This window comes from Conger conger, chromosome 16, assembly GCF_963514075.1.
Source record: "Conger conger chromosome 16, fConCon1.1, whole genome shotgun sequence".
NCBI lineage: Eukaryota > Metazoa > Chordata > Actinopteri > Anguilliformes > Congridae > Conger > Conger conger.
Genome location: NC_083775.1, coordinates 10,666,389 through 10,682,226, shown reverse-complemented (window position 1 = coordinate 10,682,226; position 15,838 = coordinate 10,666,389). Strand labels below are relative to the sequence as shown.

Below are 15,838 nucleotides of genomic sequence, written 5' to 3'. Positions count from 1 at the left end.
CTTTGCGAAAGGGGGCGCATGAAAAAAATTATTACCGTTGCCTTGAATTTCTGCAACGGGACTCACCTCATAGAAGCTGGATAACATGGCAGCAGCTTTGTCTCGAGCTCTGAAATTGCCTGGTAAGACACGGACTGCGATCGCGAATGATTGTTGGTATTTAAAATAACTAGCGTTAACCCTAAATATATTTACAGTGTGGTGGATTTGCAATAATAAAACTGCCGCGCTTGTGTTGTTTGCAGCAACGGTACCAAGGCCATTCACGGCCATTCATTTTAGAGAAAAGCGAGGAAGCCAGCGAACAGCTTGTCTATACGCGATGTATTTGCGAAGACTTGCTCTCAGCTTGTTCAAGTGAGATTAAATATTTAAAAGTTTTTGCAATCGTTTATGCTGTGCTTCAGATTTTAAGTCAGATGGCTTGGTAATGCAGCTATGCGCACTGCGCGACTACCTGCAAATACCCATGACGCACATGCTAACATTCTTTAGCCCGGATAACATCCACGTTTAATTGTCCACATTAGTTGGTACGTGATAACGTTTTCTTCGCCATAAAACGATTTAGCTGGCTAGTTAACTGTACAGTCATCGCTGCAATAACCTATGCTCACGGTATATTACAATCTTAATAGCTGTGGGATGCTACCGGCGTTAATGTTAGCGAAATGGTTACACTAACTGAATGCTCGTGAACTTTTATCTTCCATTCCAGGAAAGAAGAGTTCGGAACTGGGAGAGTATGACCCGCTCACCCAAGCAGATAGCGAGGACGAGAGCGAGGAAGATGACCTCGTCCTCAATTACCCTCGCAACGGCCTGGGAAGGGGTAGCTGTTTAGGAGCAGGGGCATCAGACCTGCGGACCGGTAGGGCAGGGAGGCTGGTGGAAGACGATGATGAAGTGGAAGAGGATGAGGAGGAATGGAGGGAGCAGTACCCAAGTAAAAACAGACAGGAGAGAGAGGAGCTGAAGACCAGGCAGTACTGGAGTCAGAGGGAGGGCAGTAGGGATGTAGGGAGCGATGGTGGAGGGGGTACTGGGTCTACAGGGAGCTCCGGTCTTGGTTCTGGTACGGATCTGGAGGAGAAGGCAGCCAGGCTGAGGGGGACTGTCCGTACTGCCTTTTTCCTGGTGCCGCTGTGCTGTGCCGTGTTGCTGGTGCTCCTGTGTGCGTTTCTATTGCCCTGCAAACAAAGTGAACTGGACAAAAGTCCTCAGTGGGAGAGAGAACTCGGTGAAGCCGGAGGTAAGCCATGGGTATGCTTACGGCGGTTGCATTTTCTGCATTTGCTGTTGTAAAGAACAGTAAGTCTGTTCAGATTAGGCCCAGCTGACTAAATTAACTTTACTGGTAATATGGTGTCCGCAGTTGGGACTGTAAACTAAGCAAGCTAAATGACAGTCTTTTTAATTTGTTTGAAAATGCCAAGCATGAAAATGCCAAGAAAATGCCAAGCATGAACGTGCTCTTGTAAATTGAAAAGTTAAGAGATAAATTAATCGTAGTGTTGCTTTCTCTCCAGGAGGGTTCTTCCCCTCTCTAGCACTTTGGGATGTAGATGGTGATGCCGTTGAAGATGTGCTAGTTGGAGTCACTCAGCAGACCAATGAAAGCCAGCCTGCAGGTTTTCAGGTCAACAGCAAAGGTAATGGCAGATGCAACATGTGAAAATTACCAAATACTCTGATGCTCTCTGTATATATGTATACATTCATATAAAATGTTAATCTGTACAAAACCCTGTACATACCACACTTAGCTTTTTACCTCAGCAGTCCTAATAAAGTGCTTTGCTCAGAGGAGTGTAGGTCATTCCAAAGTGCTGTGTGGAGTCTGTGTGTTGAAGAGACGGATGGGCATGACACAAACATAAACATCAACATACGTGTGTTACATTACATTACATTACATTCTTGGCATTTGGCAGACGCTCTTATCCAGAGCGACGTACAACAAAGTGCGCTGAGGGAAGTACAATTTCAATTGCTACCCGTACAACAAAGATAAGGACCAGGGCCTATTTTTATTTATTTTATTTTATTTTATTTTATTTTTTAAATCAACAAATAAACAAACAACAAAGCAAAAGTGACCAAACTTAACTATCCAAATACTGCTTACCTACCAAATACTGTTCCCACACAAAATGTCCCGTTTCTTAGACACAATTAAAATAACTCTGTCACAGGGACAACAGTGCAGCTCCACCTGGGAATCTTTGGAAAGAAACTGTCCCCCTCTGTTATTGTACGTTCTCTAGTGCAGCATTAGTGCGCTATAATAAGCAGTATGCAAGCTGCTATAATTATGACCCTTTCTTTCCTGCAGTCTCATATTTAAGCATTTGAATCGACTACATGTTGGCAGTCACTGTAGAATATATTCATGAAATCTTTAGCTGGGATAAAGCTATGGTTACTTCAGTTAAGAGAGATCAGTCATAATTATGATTGATTATTTATTTGTAATTAGTAGATCATACTGTGTACAGTCTTCTGTGATTCTCTCTGTGAACATCTGTGATTCTCTCTGTGAACATCTGTGATCCTCTCTGTCAGTCTGTGATTCGATCTGTAAACATCTGTGATCCTCTCTGTCAATCTGTGATTCTCTCTGTAAACATCTGTGATCCTCTCTGTCAGTCTGTGATTCTCTCTGTAAACATCTGTGATCCTCTCTGTCAGTCTGTCTGTGATCCTTTCTGTAAAAGCCTGTGTGATCCTCTCTGTCAGTCTGTCTGTGATCCTTTCTGTCAGTCTAATTCTCTTTCTAAACATCTATGATTCACTTTGTAAAGTCTGCCTGTGATTCTCTCTGTAAACATCTGTGATTCTCTGTCAGTCTGTCTGTGGGGCGACATGGCTCAGGCAGTAGGAGCAGTCGGAGGGTTGCCGGTTCGATCCCCCGCCCGGGCTGTGTCAAAGTGTCCCTGAGCAAGACACCTAACCCCCAAATGCTCCATGCACCTTGCATGGCAGCCAATCGCCGTTGGTGTGTGAGTGTGTGTATGAATGGGTGAATGAGAAGCATTGGATAAAGGCGCTATATAAATGCCAACCATTTACCATTCCTATATGGCTCCAAGTCCAGGTATATAAATGGTGTATACATAATATATAGACAGAAATGTAAAAGTGGTATAAGTTGCTTACGTTTATTATCTCTCAGGGCGCCAGAGTGCTCTCTGGTCATTCAGAAGTGCGGAGCGACCAGAGCATTATCGTTTAGAAATACTGAACACAGCGCCCTGGGAGCGCTCAGAGTGCTCACTGGACTCTCTTGCGGGAGACACAGGTTTTATCTGAGCATCCGACCCTTTCAATCTACAAAATGGCTGAAGAGGTCATTGCCCTTCTTAATTAACACTCAATGATGTTTGGATCACAGAGCGCAGAGTGAACCTAAATCGGTGGTTCTTGCTCCTGGTCCTGGAGAGCCGCGAGGTGTGCGGAGGTGTGCGGCACATTTAATTGATCAGTTAAAGCCGTTAATTACGCAGATAACTCACTTCACCTGGGTTCCTTGGATCTGAACCTGGGTGTGAATTTGTTGCTGATTTGTTGCGCCCTGTGGCTCTCCAGGACCAGAAGTGAGGACCACTGCCCTGAACGTGAATGTAATGTGAATGTAACTTGCCTTCCCTCAAGAGTACAGTGTCGTGGCCATCTCTGCGGCCAGTGGGAAGCAGCTGTGGAAGACGGTGGTGAAGGAGCCAGTGAAGTCCATCCAGTGTGGGCACCAGCCGCAGCCTCGCCCTGTCCGGGGGGGAACCCGGGCCTTCCTGGAGGGCTCGCTGGGCCCGGAGGGGGGGTCTGCGGCCCACAGCCAGAAGCCCCTTTGCCTCGTCATCGGATCGTCCCACCTCATGGCGGTCAGCGGAACCACTGGTCAGAACTGAGCCGTAACTAGGCTATTCGGCTACTGTTGTAGAAATGTTGGACAGAAAAAAAAAACAAAAAAACATGTTTTGTGCCCCTGATCCTTCGTAACGGTTAGTTTATCCTCTCTAAAAATCTGTCTCAATAATAGTAAAATAATAATGGTCTTGGCAATAATGATAATCAATTAATAGTAAACTTTGAGACACTGATATTGCTAAAAAAAACAGCAGAACTGAAGATTAGCACTCTAACCTCTAGCCATTTTGATTGTATCGGTCACAGACAGGGACTATCCTTCATATTGTGTCACTTTTCCTCGTGTTCATAGGAGCACCGATGTTGCTCTGTGCTATAGTGCTCCTCAGTTCAAATGGATTTTACATTTTGAATATTCACCCTCAGGAAAGGAGCTGTGGTCAGCATCACCAGGCAAGATAGTGTCCCAGGCAGTATTAATACTGGACCTGGATGGGGATGAGGTCCCAGACTTCCTGATTGCCACTCTGCCAGTTGACCAGGTACGCTCCCAACAGCAGGAGACTCCCGTCAGCTGCACACTGTCAGTCATTCCAGTATCATTTAAATACGGTGTTCACAACAAAAGCACATTAAGACTTTCCCAGCACTTTCCTTTTTGCTTTTCTGTACTGGGTTAATGGAACTGGATGAGTCAGGCACCCAGATGAGTGCCTTAAATGCATCAATTAATGAGTATGCACATATTCCGTTATTGCATTCAGATACTATGACATAAGCATCTACAATGCTCTCTCTGTTGTCTGATATCTCCTTCACATGTCAGGCAGTTCTGACCGGTGTAACTGCAACCAGGCAACAGTGCTGCAGGCCCTACAACTCATTTTACTGCTGCAGGAGAGACACACTTCTGATTTAAATACGTTTAAATAACAGGTTTAAAATGTAATTCAGTGTAAACCGGTGGTATTGATGTGTAGTATACAATATCTGTTTCAAAAGGAGAATGAACAGTCTGCCCTGGGATGGGTTAGAAAGTACTCAGGCAGGAGTCATTAATGAGTTCAGATTTGTCCCTACAGACTGCACCCCTACGATAATACTTGGAAACCATGTAATGTTGAGTAATCAATCAAGCAATCAATTCATGCATTTTTATTTGTATAGCGCTTTTAACAAAGGGGCTTTGTCTCAAAGCAGCTTTACAGACAACCGGCCCCAAAAGAGTACACCGAGGGCAGCAGGGGCGAGGAAAGGCTCCCTGGCTGATAGGAAGTAATGAATGGAATGCTGGACGAAGAGAGGCCAGCGCCAAGTTGTTTTTTTACATTACATAACATTATTGGCATTTGGCAGACGCTCTTATCCAGAGCGACGTACAGCAAAGTGCATACCCATAACCAGGGCTAAAAGACCCTAGAGGGAAGTACAATTTCAATTGCTACCCGTACAATAAAGATAAGGACCAGGGCCCAGACAAAGTCCAGTCAGGACACAAAACGGTACACGCACATTGTACACACACTGTATAAGCTCTTTAACACCAGACTTGTTTCCCCAACAGGTCTCGTCTTCCTTTGGTCTTTCTCTGCTCCTGCTATCAGGAGTGCTTGGCAATCAAATCGGACACTCTGTAACCTTTAACCTCACAGCTCGGGGGAAGCTGATCGGGCCAGATTTGCATGTGACCGGCTTGGGGGCGTACTATATTCTCTTTGGACTTGGTGAGGCTACTTCTTGTGTTCCCAAATTGTGTTCTTTTTGTGTTCCCTGCCAAAATCCCACAAAACATGCCTCGGCCATTGGATTTGTGAAGTACACTGAAGAGACCCGCGTCCTGTACCACGATGCAGGATTACAGAGTTAGCTGGATCACGGGAACTGATTAAAACCCAGAACGGGGTTTTAATTTTTTTTTTTTTTTTTTTTAACTTCAGTCCATGTTCCAGATTTGGGAGGGTTCCGGGTTTTACTTGTGCAGTTCTCCAGCTAACTCCGTAATCCTGCTTTGTGATACAGGCTCCTGCACACAGCAGCCGTTATTAGTCACAGGCTGTGAGGATCACTGATGTGGCAGAAGGTATTCCAAACTGCATTCCAGTGTCAATACCATGGACACCATTAAATGAACACACACATTCATACTTTTGACAAATGCGTTTCTCTCATGTTACATTACTGAAACCATATAACTGAAATTGGGTTTAACAGAATTGTTCCGTTTGAAAAATCTTTTTATTCATATTTTTCCTCAGGCACTGTGGAGGCAGCCTCTCTGAAAGACATTTACATTCAGGCGACAGGCAGGGCACCAACTAAAATTGGTGCCCTGAAAGTGAAAGACCCCAGCTGGGAAAAGCTGAGAAAAAACTCTTCTCTCATACACATCTCCAGGTAGAGAGAGGTCCTATTTGATCAGTATTACTTACTTTGAATTATTGTTTAAGGTTCAATGCCTTAATACATTTGTGTAGATTTCCATCTCTTGGATACAAGTAGCTTATATTACTTCCCTAGAACACTAGTAGATATTACAGATCTACATTGGATATAAATGATGTGCGTTTATCATTTACAACCAACATAGTTTTCTTCCTTTCCCCCACGGTTTCAGTAGCTGTGAGCAAGTTGAGTTCTTGCTCCCTCTTGTGGCTGGGTTGTGCAACAACCACAACAACTTCGACTTGGTTTCCAACCTGAACTCCAGCCGCAGTGACTGGGCGCTGGTGTGTGGGTCGAGTAAACTGTCGGTGCTGAGGGAGAGCGACACACATACCGAGTGGACCGCAGACTCTACAGACGTACATGGGTGAGACATAAGGAGAGAAGGAATATCTTCCAGGCACTGACAGGGGACAGAGATAATACTGTGAATGTGAAGTAATCCATGCGCCCATGACCAGTATCTTCCCCTCTCTGTTCTGCTGTTGCTCAGTCGTCCTGCGCCAGGTCAGTTCAATGAAGATGGTGTTCCAGACCTCCTCGTCCAGCAATCTGTCGCTCCCGGAGTGAGAAAGGTAATTATGAGCACACATTCAACCCATCAACTTACAGTACATCTTCTGCATATGACTGCAGTGTGGCAGTAAAATGGGAAATATATTCTTGACACAGCAGTCGCAGTGGGAAGTGTGAGCCCTCGTTCAGCCATAAGCCTGCCTATCATGTCATCCGCAGGTCCAGGTGATTGATGGTGCGAATGGGCGAGGTCTGTGGGAGGCGGAGTTTGTCTGCCCACAGCTGGATTTAGAGGGCTCTTCCATGGCGACTTCCACTGGGATCTCAGTTTTCCTCTTCTGGGCTGGAGAGCTGCAGACACTCAAGAACCTCACCAAAGCTCCTGTGAGTGGAATTCATATCCCCCTCCCCAATTTACCTGAACTTCAGATATGCTCATTTGAAGCTGTAGGCATTTGTTCTAAGTTAAGTTAAAGGCAACTTAACTTAGAATAAAACTTAAACATTGTTTTTCAGGTAAACTCGCAATACCCCTATTTTATTTGAAAAAATGTATTAGGAATTTATTTAACTTAGTTTCCTTCTGAAGGTTTCTCAAGGCGTGGCTCCAACTGTGGATCCTGCTAGCCCAGTCCTCCGAAGGCTGTACTTGTTGCACCCTGCCTATCCCACAATCCTCATGGAGCTTACAACCACCACAGACACTCTGCTCTCTGCTGCAGGTCTGTGAATTGACTGTGTTTGCGTCCATTAAAAAAAATACTTGCTGTATGGGACCTATATGTATAAATATCCTCAGGTGTCCTGAGGGCAATAATGAACTTATCTCTGCCTTACAGTCAGCTACCAGGAGCAGCAGAAAGATGCTTCATACATCACCGTCTCTGCTCGGCCTGCCAAGCCAGGGGTTCAGGTGCTCAGGAGCCAGAGCTTGAGGGCCTCCATTGCTGGGGCGAACATTGTGAGGCTGGGTGAGGACAAACAATCTGGAGCATCGGTCAGGCCTGGAGCCTTTGAGATCAACAAGTTCTTCAGAAATCTGTCCTTTAGACAGCAGGTAAGAGGAATATACACATAACATGCCCAGTTCCAATGAAATGTTCCACTGTAGAGCTGGAACTGGGACGTACTCCTTTTCCAACCAGACTGGTTTTGTGTTCTTTCAGTAACAGTCCGTTTCAGCTTATTATCAGTTCAGCCCGATGGCGTTACTGAGGCTGGTCCTCTCAAGGCCAGTTGATGCTCCAGTGAGTGTCACGGAATTGAAAACCTGGAACATTCATGAACGTTCTATTGTCGCCCAATATAGACTGGTTGTTGTCCTTAGTGAAAGGTATAAACGCACTCCAGTTGCCCAGAGTATAAAGAAAATGGCACTGTGACTAGCGACATCTACTACACGTCCTTGGTTGCAGCGATGCTCTGTCACTGGATTCTGGGATTAGGAGACAGGCTATGCAAACAATGCACCGGGGCAGCCAGGTCGTCCTGTTCCTCAAAGCCGGATTACAGAGTAAAAGCCGTACCCTGCCCAAATCTGGAACATGAACTGATGTAAAAAGAGCTGTTTCTGGTTTTAGTTTGTGCAGTTGTCCGGGTAACTCAGCAATCCTGCTTTGTGGTTGACCTAGCGCTTTGGCTGGGGAAGAAAGAGGAGATAAGCAGTAAATTCAGTGGAATGATTTTTATCCCATTGCCCTGGGTGATAGAGGAGGAAATGTAGGATGTAAATGTAAATCTGCTGAAATTCAATAATTTTGCTATCTGTTTTGTATCTAGTGAGCAGAGAACATTACGCCACACTAGCTGGCCAAAGGAAACTTGAGAAGAGCGTCTCCATGGGAACACCAGAAATAGTAAACCACATTCGGTCCCGTTCAGCAAAGGAGACTGTTACCTTTCCATTCTATTTATTTATTTATTTATTTTTATCCATAAAATGTGATTGAATTGAATTAGTAGTAATATTTTGTGGGAAATCTGGATTCTGGAAAGAATAATTCCATTTTATTTTACGAAATGCCTGTGTTGGTGTATTTTTTAAATTTATTTGTTGCATCTAAATTGATTTACTTTATGCAGGAAATGCACTATTGCACAAACCCTGGGCAAAGTATTCTGCACGCACGCACACACGTACACACAAGAACAAACTGCAAGCATAAGCTAACCCACTGTTCCATTTGCAGTAAAATAGTGTCATCCAGTTTGCCCTGATATTAGGCACATTTTCTCAGACTAGAAACATGCAGTTACTGACCGTCAAGGCACATTACCCCAGTTGGCCTTGCACTTAACAGCCTACAAATAGTTATGTGGTAGGCATCTCCCCTGTGCTATTTGGTATGGGAGGATAACTGATGGGGTGTCTAGATATTTGTATTGCTGTACAGTATTCATTGATTTGTCTGATTTACTTAAAATGCTATTATTCCCTTGGACTAGCAAATAACAATAGTTTCTGGAATATTTAAGAGAATATTGCATTGCCTGTTTGTATTGTATGTTGATATGTTCTGTAAATATGACTGAAGGTACTTGTAAATAACACGGACATTACAGTGCTGGAGTAAACTTACACAGTATTACAAAATTACAAAACAATAAAGAATATTTTAAAACGCTAAAACTGACCTGAAGATAAATGTGATTATTCCCAGTGATACACTTCTTTTTTCTCCTGTTTTACTTCATGTTATTTTCTTGTTTTAAACTACAAACACACAAATGCCCCAATGGCTACAATTCAGCGTGTTGTGCGAGTTGCATAAAAAACTCTTGTGCAATCGAAAACATAAATGTGAATTTTTTTTTTTTAAACTCCAGAAAGGGAACCATCCGTTTAATATGTCACTCCTTTCACTTATTTAATTTTCTTGTTTGAGGATTAAGATACTACAAATCAGAATATGTAATGCCTCAATTGACCGCGTATGACAGGTAACTCATAAAACTTTATAGAATCTACTCTCCACAGAAAGTGTCAATTATGTAAAAACGGTTACTATATTAATTCAGTTTGATACTAATCAAACTTTTTTTTTTTTTTACAATGCTGCAAGGACTCATTGATCCATTCATCTGAATAGGTCATCCTACTCAACCCACGAATATAACGCCGTCCATAAGGGTCCATAAGTGAACAAACAAGTTAACCAACGCAACACAGGGAAAAAAACAAGTGCATTAAATTATATAAAACCGAGCGGATATTTAAAGGTCGGATTAAAACTGGTAACAACTATTTTTCAAACAAAAAGATGGAATCCTAGTGCCCACAATTGAGACGGTTGTAACAACACAAGTTGTTACCAGGGCGTTCCCTCTTATTGTAATCCCGGTTACCTGTGCTGTGTTGAGTGTGGAGGAGTGACTTGGCTTCAAAAGATCTCCAACTCCCAGTAAAGAGATATTTGTATTGCAGATTGCCATGGGTACATAACAGATGAAAGGCGTACACTCAAACAGGCAAGGGCCCGCCCCAAAATAAACGTCCATCCTCCTCTCTGGCAGACTGCGGACAGTAAAAAATGGCGTCGGCTGTGTTTCGTCTTTCCCGGCTGTCGGCCCCTAAAATCACCGGCGTTTTAACACTAAATACTGGGACAAGATGTCCCGTCACGCGGTTAACACAGTACCGAAACACTGTCACAACAACATCTGGGGGCATTCCAGCACAACCAATGAAAGTAAGTGTAAAAATAAGAGTATATTTCCATTTTGGGCGTTAACAGTGCTATGCGGGAAGGACTCTCTGGCCGTGTTAGGTCTTCCCTTAAAAATGGCAATACAGTAATGCAATTACAAATAACCACAGCATGTTATATAGCACTAGTCAGGATCTGTAAAACGAATGGAAGCTCGATTTTTCTCATTGACAATGGCAGAGGCGAATCGGCATACGCTAAGGTTTTCCCTTAAAAATGGCAATACAGTAATGCAATTACAAATAACCACAGCATGTTATATAGCACTAGTCAGGATCTGTAAAACGAATGGAAGCTCGATTTTTCTCATTGACAATGGCAGAGGCGAATCGGCATACGCTAAGGAGTCAGTTGAAAATGAAAGGCAGGACGTTATCACTGTGAACAACAACGTTACGGCAACCGTGTTTGCAGATTTCACAGATAATAGCTAGTATTAGTGACAACTGAATGGACGCATATCCGTGCTTCATGAATTATCGCAAGACAATCAGCTGATATTATAATGTAGGCTGGACTAAAGTACAAGGGTATACCTTGGCTGCCGGGGTATGCCAAGCTGCCGGGGACCTAAAAGTCTCCGATTAGCGCATGCAAGCCAAACATTGTGCAGACCAGTTGTAAAAACAGCCATGAACAACAGAAAAAAGAGCCTTCATTTAACAATGGTCTTCCTGTCATTCAGACGTCCTTCGGTCTTTTCCGGATGACCGTGGTGGTGGTGCCCTTTCTTTACGTGGGGACATTGATCAGCAAAAGTTTCGCCGCCTTACTGGAGGAACACGATATCTTCGTTCCAGATGATGACGACGACGATGACTGAACTAGCACCAGTAAGCAGCGATGTGCAGCACATGAATATGCATACCACTATACAATAACCTAATACACCCACACACTAACTCTTAACTGTTAATACGCAACTCTTGCATTGCTTTCCTGCCTCATACTTGATGTCCGTTTTTTTTTTAATTAGATGGTTTAAGTGAATTACAAAAATAGTATTATAAAACGATCATTTTTCCTACATTCACTATTTAAAGTCAGTTGGTAATCCGGACAAATCTACAAAGTGATATGCTGCATCTATTGCACCATCACCTGATATGCCAGTGCATAGATTGAACAGATATAATATTTGAGATTGGAAGTGAGCACAAGAAGCGGCATTTTTTAATTTTACACTTTAGATTATGTTCTCCGATTACATCACAGATCACCCATTAGCAATGTTTTTCTTGTACAAATGCTTTAATTGCTAAAAGAGGTTAGGGAATAATGTATTTCATCACCAAGTTATATCCGTCTTTCAAGTATGATTATTACTGAACAATCATATTAGTCTTACAACACACCTGCAGCTTTCTGACTCAAGGAAATGGCTTCTCCCTGGTTCTCCCTGCAGTGTTCCCACAACGTTGGCCGAGCCCAGAGAGAATCGGGAAGAGGAGTTGCTGACCACAATTCGGCAGCCATCAGTTACTCTTCAAGTACATGGCAGGATTCCCTTCCTCATTTCCCCTTTACCTCTCGGATCTAACACTGTTTATTTGAAACAGCAATACGGGTGCAAACCTCTTACGTGTACAATTTAAGCAAAAAAAAAAAAGAACGAATAAAAGTGAACCGTATGCATGTCGAAAATTCATTTGATACTTTGTTTTACCTCCTGGAATGCCTTTTTCTAAGAAAAGCAATAAAACACTATGGCATAGTGTTGTCTTCAAACCTATATTAAGTGAACTTTGGTTTTGAGATATCTGAAGCATCTGAATGTGATATCCTAATAGTGTCTGAAAATAAAGCATTCAAACCAAGCCCACTGGGGTCAATTGTCTCTTAAGTGAGCTCTGTATGACTGCAGTCCCCCAAAAATGTGTGCAGTATGAAATTGCTCCTTTTACACTTACAAACTACCCAACAAGGAAACAAACCAACATCACCTACACATCTGCTTTCCAATTGCTCTTGAATTCCACCTCCTTAAAGGACAGTACCTTCATACAGCACCTGTTCTTAACCCTTTAAGTCACTTTCTGTTCTCTACATAGGAGCAAGGGGACAAACCAAAGAGTAACTGTAAAATGTAAAAAACAAAAAAAATTTGAATCAACCATTTACAGAAAAAAATTGTTTTTAAAATACCAATGTAGCCAGTATCTGAGCCTCACATTTCCAATCGGGATTCCCCTCATTAAGACAGATTTTCCGGAAGGACATCCTCTACAGGGCAGCGTGGTGAGCGAGAATACACCATTCAGTTCCCACATCAGGGCTAATTTCAGGCTAATTTCATACAGCCTTTTCCCCTCTCAGTCAAAATCCACCACGTTTTGCCCCCTGTCACATGTAAATAAACCTCAGACTACACTAGGATCTACTCAAACATACTTTACCCTTGCAAGCAAGATTGGCAACTCAAAAGAAAGAGAATGAATGCTGAATATTTGGTCATGTTTGCTATTGGGTGTTTTTTTTTTTTAAGTGGGTCAGTATCCTAAAGCAAGTGCTGTGCTTCCTGACACATGGAAACCATAGACTAACCATATTTATCCATTGGCCAATGTGACCACTAGGTTTTTATCTAACATACAACAGGATTCTTTAACTGGCCAAGATAGTCATTTAATCAGACACCATGCAGCAAATATTTGGTGAATTAAATAGCCAAAATATCAACACAGATTGAAGGTGTAGAGAATGAAGACGAGACAATTAAGAAATTGGGTATCATGGTGTGTATTTACAGATCAACAATGGAAAACTTCTTGTTACACTGGAAATGGGATTGGGGGAGGGGTGACAGTTCAAGGGTCATGCCCAGAGTAAAATTTGGACAGGAAGTCCGTTGGGCGAGGGCTCTGGGTCTCATGGAAGTACCGCATAATATGGGTCTTCTGCTTCCAAACATGTATGGTCTCCTGCAGCTCCATTTTACCCTGATGGAAGGCAAACGTTTGTCAAAAATACTGACATAGCAGGCAGTTAAAATATAAACCCCATTATGTTGGTGCACTCACCACGACTGGAATAAATAATTTCTGTATCTTCTGATACGGATTACCACTTTGATTTAGCACTAATCATAATAAAAGAAAATAAAACATTTTAAAAAGACACACAAGAGACAGAATTTACCTTGATAACAAGCATGTCAATTACTCTGGGGTCAGTGATGTGTTTGTTCTTGTGAAACATCTCTCTCACTTTGTCTCTGCCCTGCTGAACTGATATATCCAGCTGGAACATTGTCACTACAAAGAAGATAGCATAACAATGAGGTCAGGAATAGGCAAGGAGGGACAGTTTCTGGATTCCAGACCAATTAGTCCAACCATGAGACATTTTACCCACATTAGGTGATATGAAAAGCAGTTGGTGAATGTTCTTATGCCTGTATAGTAACAGCGTTCTAGTAACAGTGATTCGGTGTTGGTGTTATACAAGTGGTGGTAAGATGTGGTAGTAAAAACCTGTTTGCACACTGGCCCATTTGGGTTAAGAGTTATTTCATTGTCGTTAATAACTATTAAACAGACGGTTAGACTGGGCAGTGTTTGGTTATAAGGGATTCCATTCAAAATACAAACAGGGGAGGGATTATCACACTACATATTCTAGACCAGTTCAAAGCTTAGAATTGGAGTTAAGCAAATAGCGTATTGACTACGTCTTAAACTAGCTAAAACGTTTCGCCTTTGACAAGACACATTGCAAACTAACAGAACTGCTCACCATCAGCCCGCAAGCGAGATAAGCTAACTAAGCGGATGACATGATTTTATAATTGTGTGTCATTTATGCAGAAAACCCATAGCAACGCTGATATAAAGCATTAGCTACGTTAATGATCCAGTCAACCGAAAGGACAACAAACCGGGAAACCTAGCTAACGCTAAAAAATTAGCTCTCTGCGACCTTGACGTCTAGCTAGGTTTGGTTTGGTTTGGTTTGGTCGCCTTCAAATATTACAACACGCTTTACCTGCGTTTGGCACTTCTCGGTACCATGCCTTGTAGAGCTCCCGAACTCGACGCTTGGCTTCATCCAGGTCCCGACTGAAAATAGGTTTAACAACTCGGACGGCTCCAGCTGCGCCGCGGGCTGCCGCTGGTGTCGCCATGTTTGTTGCTGCGTCCTCTACGCGTCGGTCTCACACATGCTCAGTTCCCATAGCAAACCGGAAATAGTGAACAGATGGTCACAGACCACTGAACTGTTATCATTTAACTTAGTACACAGTTAAATGGTTATTATAGAGTTCTGTGTCACAGAACAATCTAGCACGCCTTTAATGGGGCCATACTTTACCATGGACATCAAATTAAGGGCATTATAATTTGGGCATTATATTTAATCTCTGTAGAGAAAAACTTACCAGACCATGTTTTCTTAATTGTTGTTATATTATACAAAGTACATTGTGTAATGCATGGCACGTGACATCACGACTACGTATGGGGAAAAATATTCCTTATCCCTACAAATAGCATTCTCACATCTAACAAAATGGGCTGCCAAGAAGACCACATCATGTGTACAAATAGGCAATACTTGGTTTAACCAGACATGACAACAAATATGTGCAAAACATGAAGCCTCACACCACTTTATATTGCTCTTGTATGATTAGTTCTTGGGCTTTAGAATTTGGCCATTGTATAGAGGAAAGTCCCATAGGGCATTTGATCACTCATGTGTCCATCATTTCTTCACATTTAAACTATAAATTATATACATGCATTATTCTGCCGACCACTTAAATATACCCTGGTTTAGGCCAGGTTTGACTAAATTGTGTCCTGACAAATCCTTTGTAAGATGCACTATATACATACAATTTGATTGTTATTGCTACAGAGTGAATAACCAGTTATAACTCATGGTAGCCACATCTATGCAATTACACAGTAATTGTTTATTCCTGTAGTCTTAACTACTTTTCTATTTATAGACACTCAGCGAGCACTTCAATAGGTCTTCTGCTGCTGTAGCGTATCCACTTAAGAGGATAGATGCATTGTGTGTTCAGAGATGCTCTTCTGCATACCACTGTTATAATGCATGGTTATTTGCGTTACGGTCACCTTCTTGTCAGCTTCAACCAGTCAGGCCATTCTCCTCTGACCTCTCTCATTAACAGCCCGATTTTGCCTGCAGAACTGCTACTCGCTGGATGATTTTAGTTTTTAGCACCATTTTCTGCTAATTCTAGAGACTGTTGAAAATCACAGAAGATCAGCAGTTCCCTGAAATACTCAATACTTTAGTTGCTGCCGCATGATTGGCTGATTAAATATTTGGTGTAC

General features: G+C 42.5%; 2 protein-coding genes across 3 annotated transcripts; one reads left to right on the top strand and one right to left on the bottom strand.

The window, feature by feature from the left end:
* Positions 1 to 9,451, top strand: fam234b (family with sequence similarity 234 member B). 2 transcript variants are annotated; one of them, XM_061224280.1, is made up of 13 exons: positions 1 to 122; positions 719 to 1,252; positions 1,530 to 1,652; positions 3,655 to 3,894; positions 4,291 to 4,406; positions 5,429 to 5,588; positions 6,120 to 6,258; positions 6,482 to 6,673; positions 6,800 to 6,881; positions 7,042 to 7,206; positions 7,412 to 7,544; positions 7,662 to 7,879; positions 8,602 to 9,451. In XM_061224280.1, the coding sequence occupies exons 1-13, from the start codon at positions 86 to 88 to the stop codon at positions 8,602 to 8,604; spliced, it is 2,142 nt and encodes a 713-aa protein (XP_061080264.1). In that variant the 5' UTR covers positions 1 to 85; the 3' UTR covers positions 8,605 to 9,451. The 2 variants fall into 2 exon arrangements, with proteins under 2 accessions (XP_061080264.1, XP_061080263.1); XM_061224279.1 differs by having other exon boundaries at positions 6,479 to 6,673.
* A 3,801-nt stretch (positions 9,452 to 13,252) lies between these two features.
* Positions 13,253 to 14,724, bottom strand: ndufa6 (NADH:ubiquinone oxidoreductase subunit A6). The gene is made up of 3 exons (XM_061224512.1): positions 14,514 to 14,724; positions 13,668 to 13,783; positions 13,253 to 13,468 (listed from the first exon to the last, which is right to left on the bottom strand). The coding sequence occupies exons 1-3, from the start codon at positions 14,650 to 14,652 to the stop codon at positions 13,337 to 13,339; spliced, it is 387 nt and encodes a 128-aa protein (XP_061080496.1). The 5' UTR covers positions 14,653 to 14,724; the 3' UTR covers positions 13,253 to 13,336.
* Positions 14,725 to 15,838: the final 1,114 nt, after the last annotated feature.

Excerpts from the sequence above, each read along its gene's own strand:
- ndufa6 (XM_061224512.1), bottom strand. The coding sequence starts at position 14,652 with ATGGCGACACCAGCGGCAGCCCGCGGCGCAGCTGGAGCCGTCCGAGTT. Across the intron at positions 13,784-14,513 it reads CCGAGAAGTGCCAAACGCAG|TGACAATGTTCCAGCTGGAT; the intron begins GTAAAGCGTGTT and ends TCTTCTTTGTAG. Across the intron at positions 13,469-13,667 it reads TTGACATGCTTGTTATCAAG|GGTAAAATGGAGCTGCAGGA; the intron begins GTAAATTCTGTC and ends GCCTTCCATCAG.
- fam234b (XM_061224279.1), top strand. The coding sequence starts at position 86 with ATGGCAGCAGCTTTGTCTCGAGCTCTGAAATTGCCTG. Across the intron at positions 1,253-1,529 it reads AGAACTCGGTGAAGCCGGAG|GAGGGTTCTTCCCCTCTCTA; the intron begins GTAAGCCATGGG and ends CTTTCTCTCCAG. Across the intron at positions 7,545-7,661 it reads CACTCTGCTCTCTGCTGCAG|TCAGCTACCAGGAGCAGCAG; the intron begins GTCTGTGAATTG and ends TCTGCCTTACAG.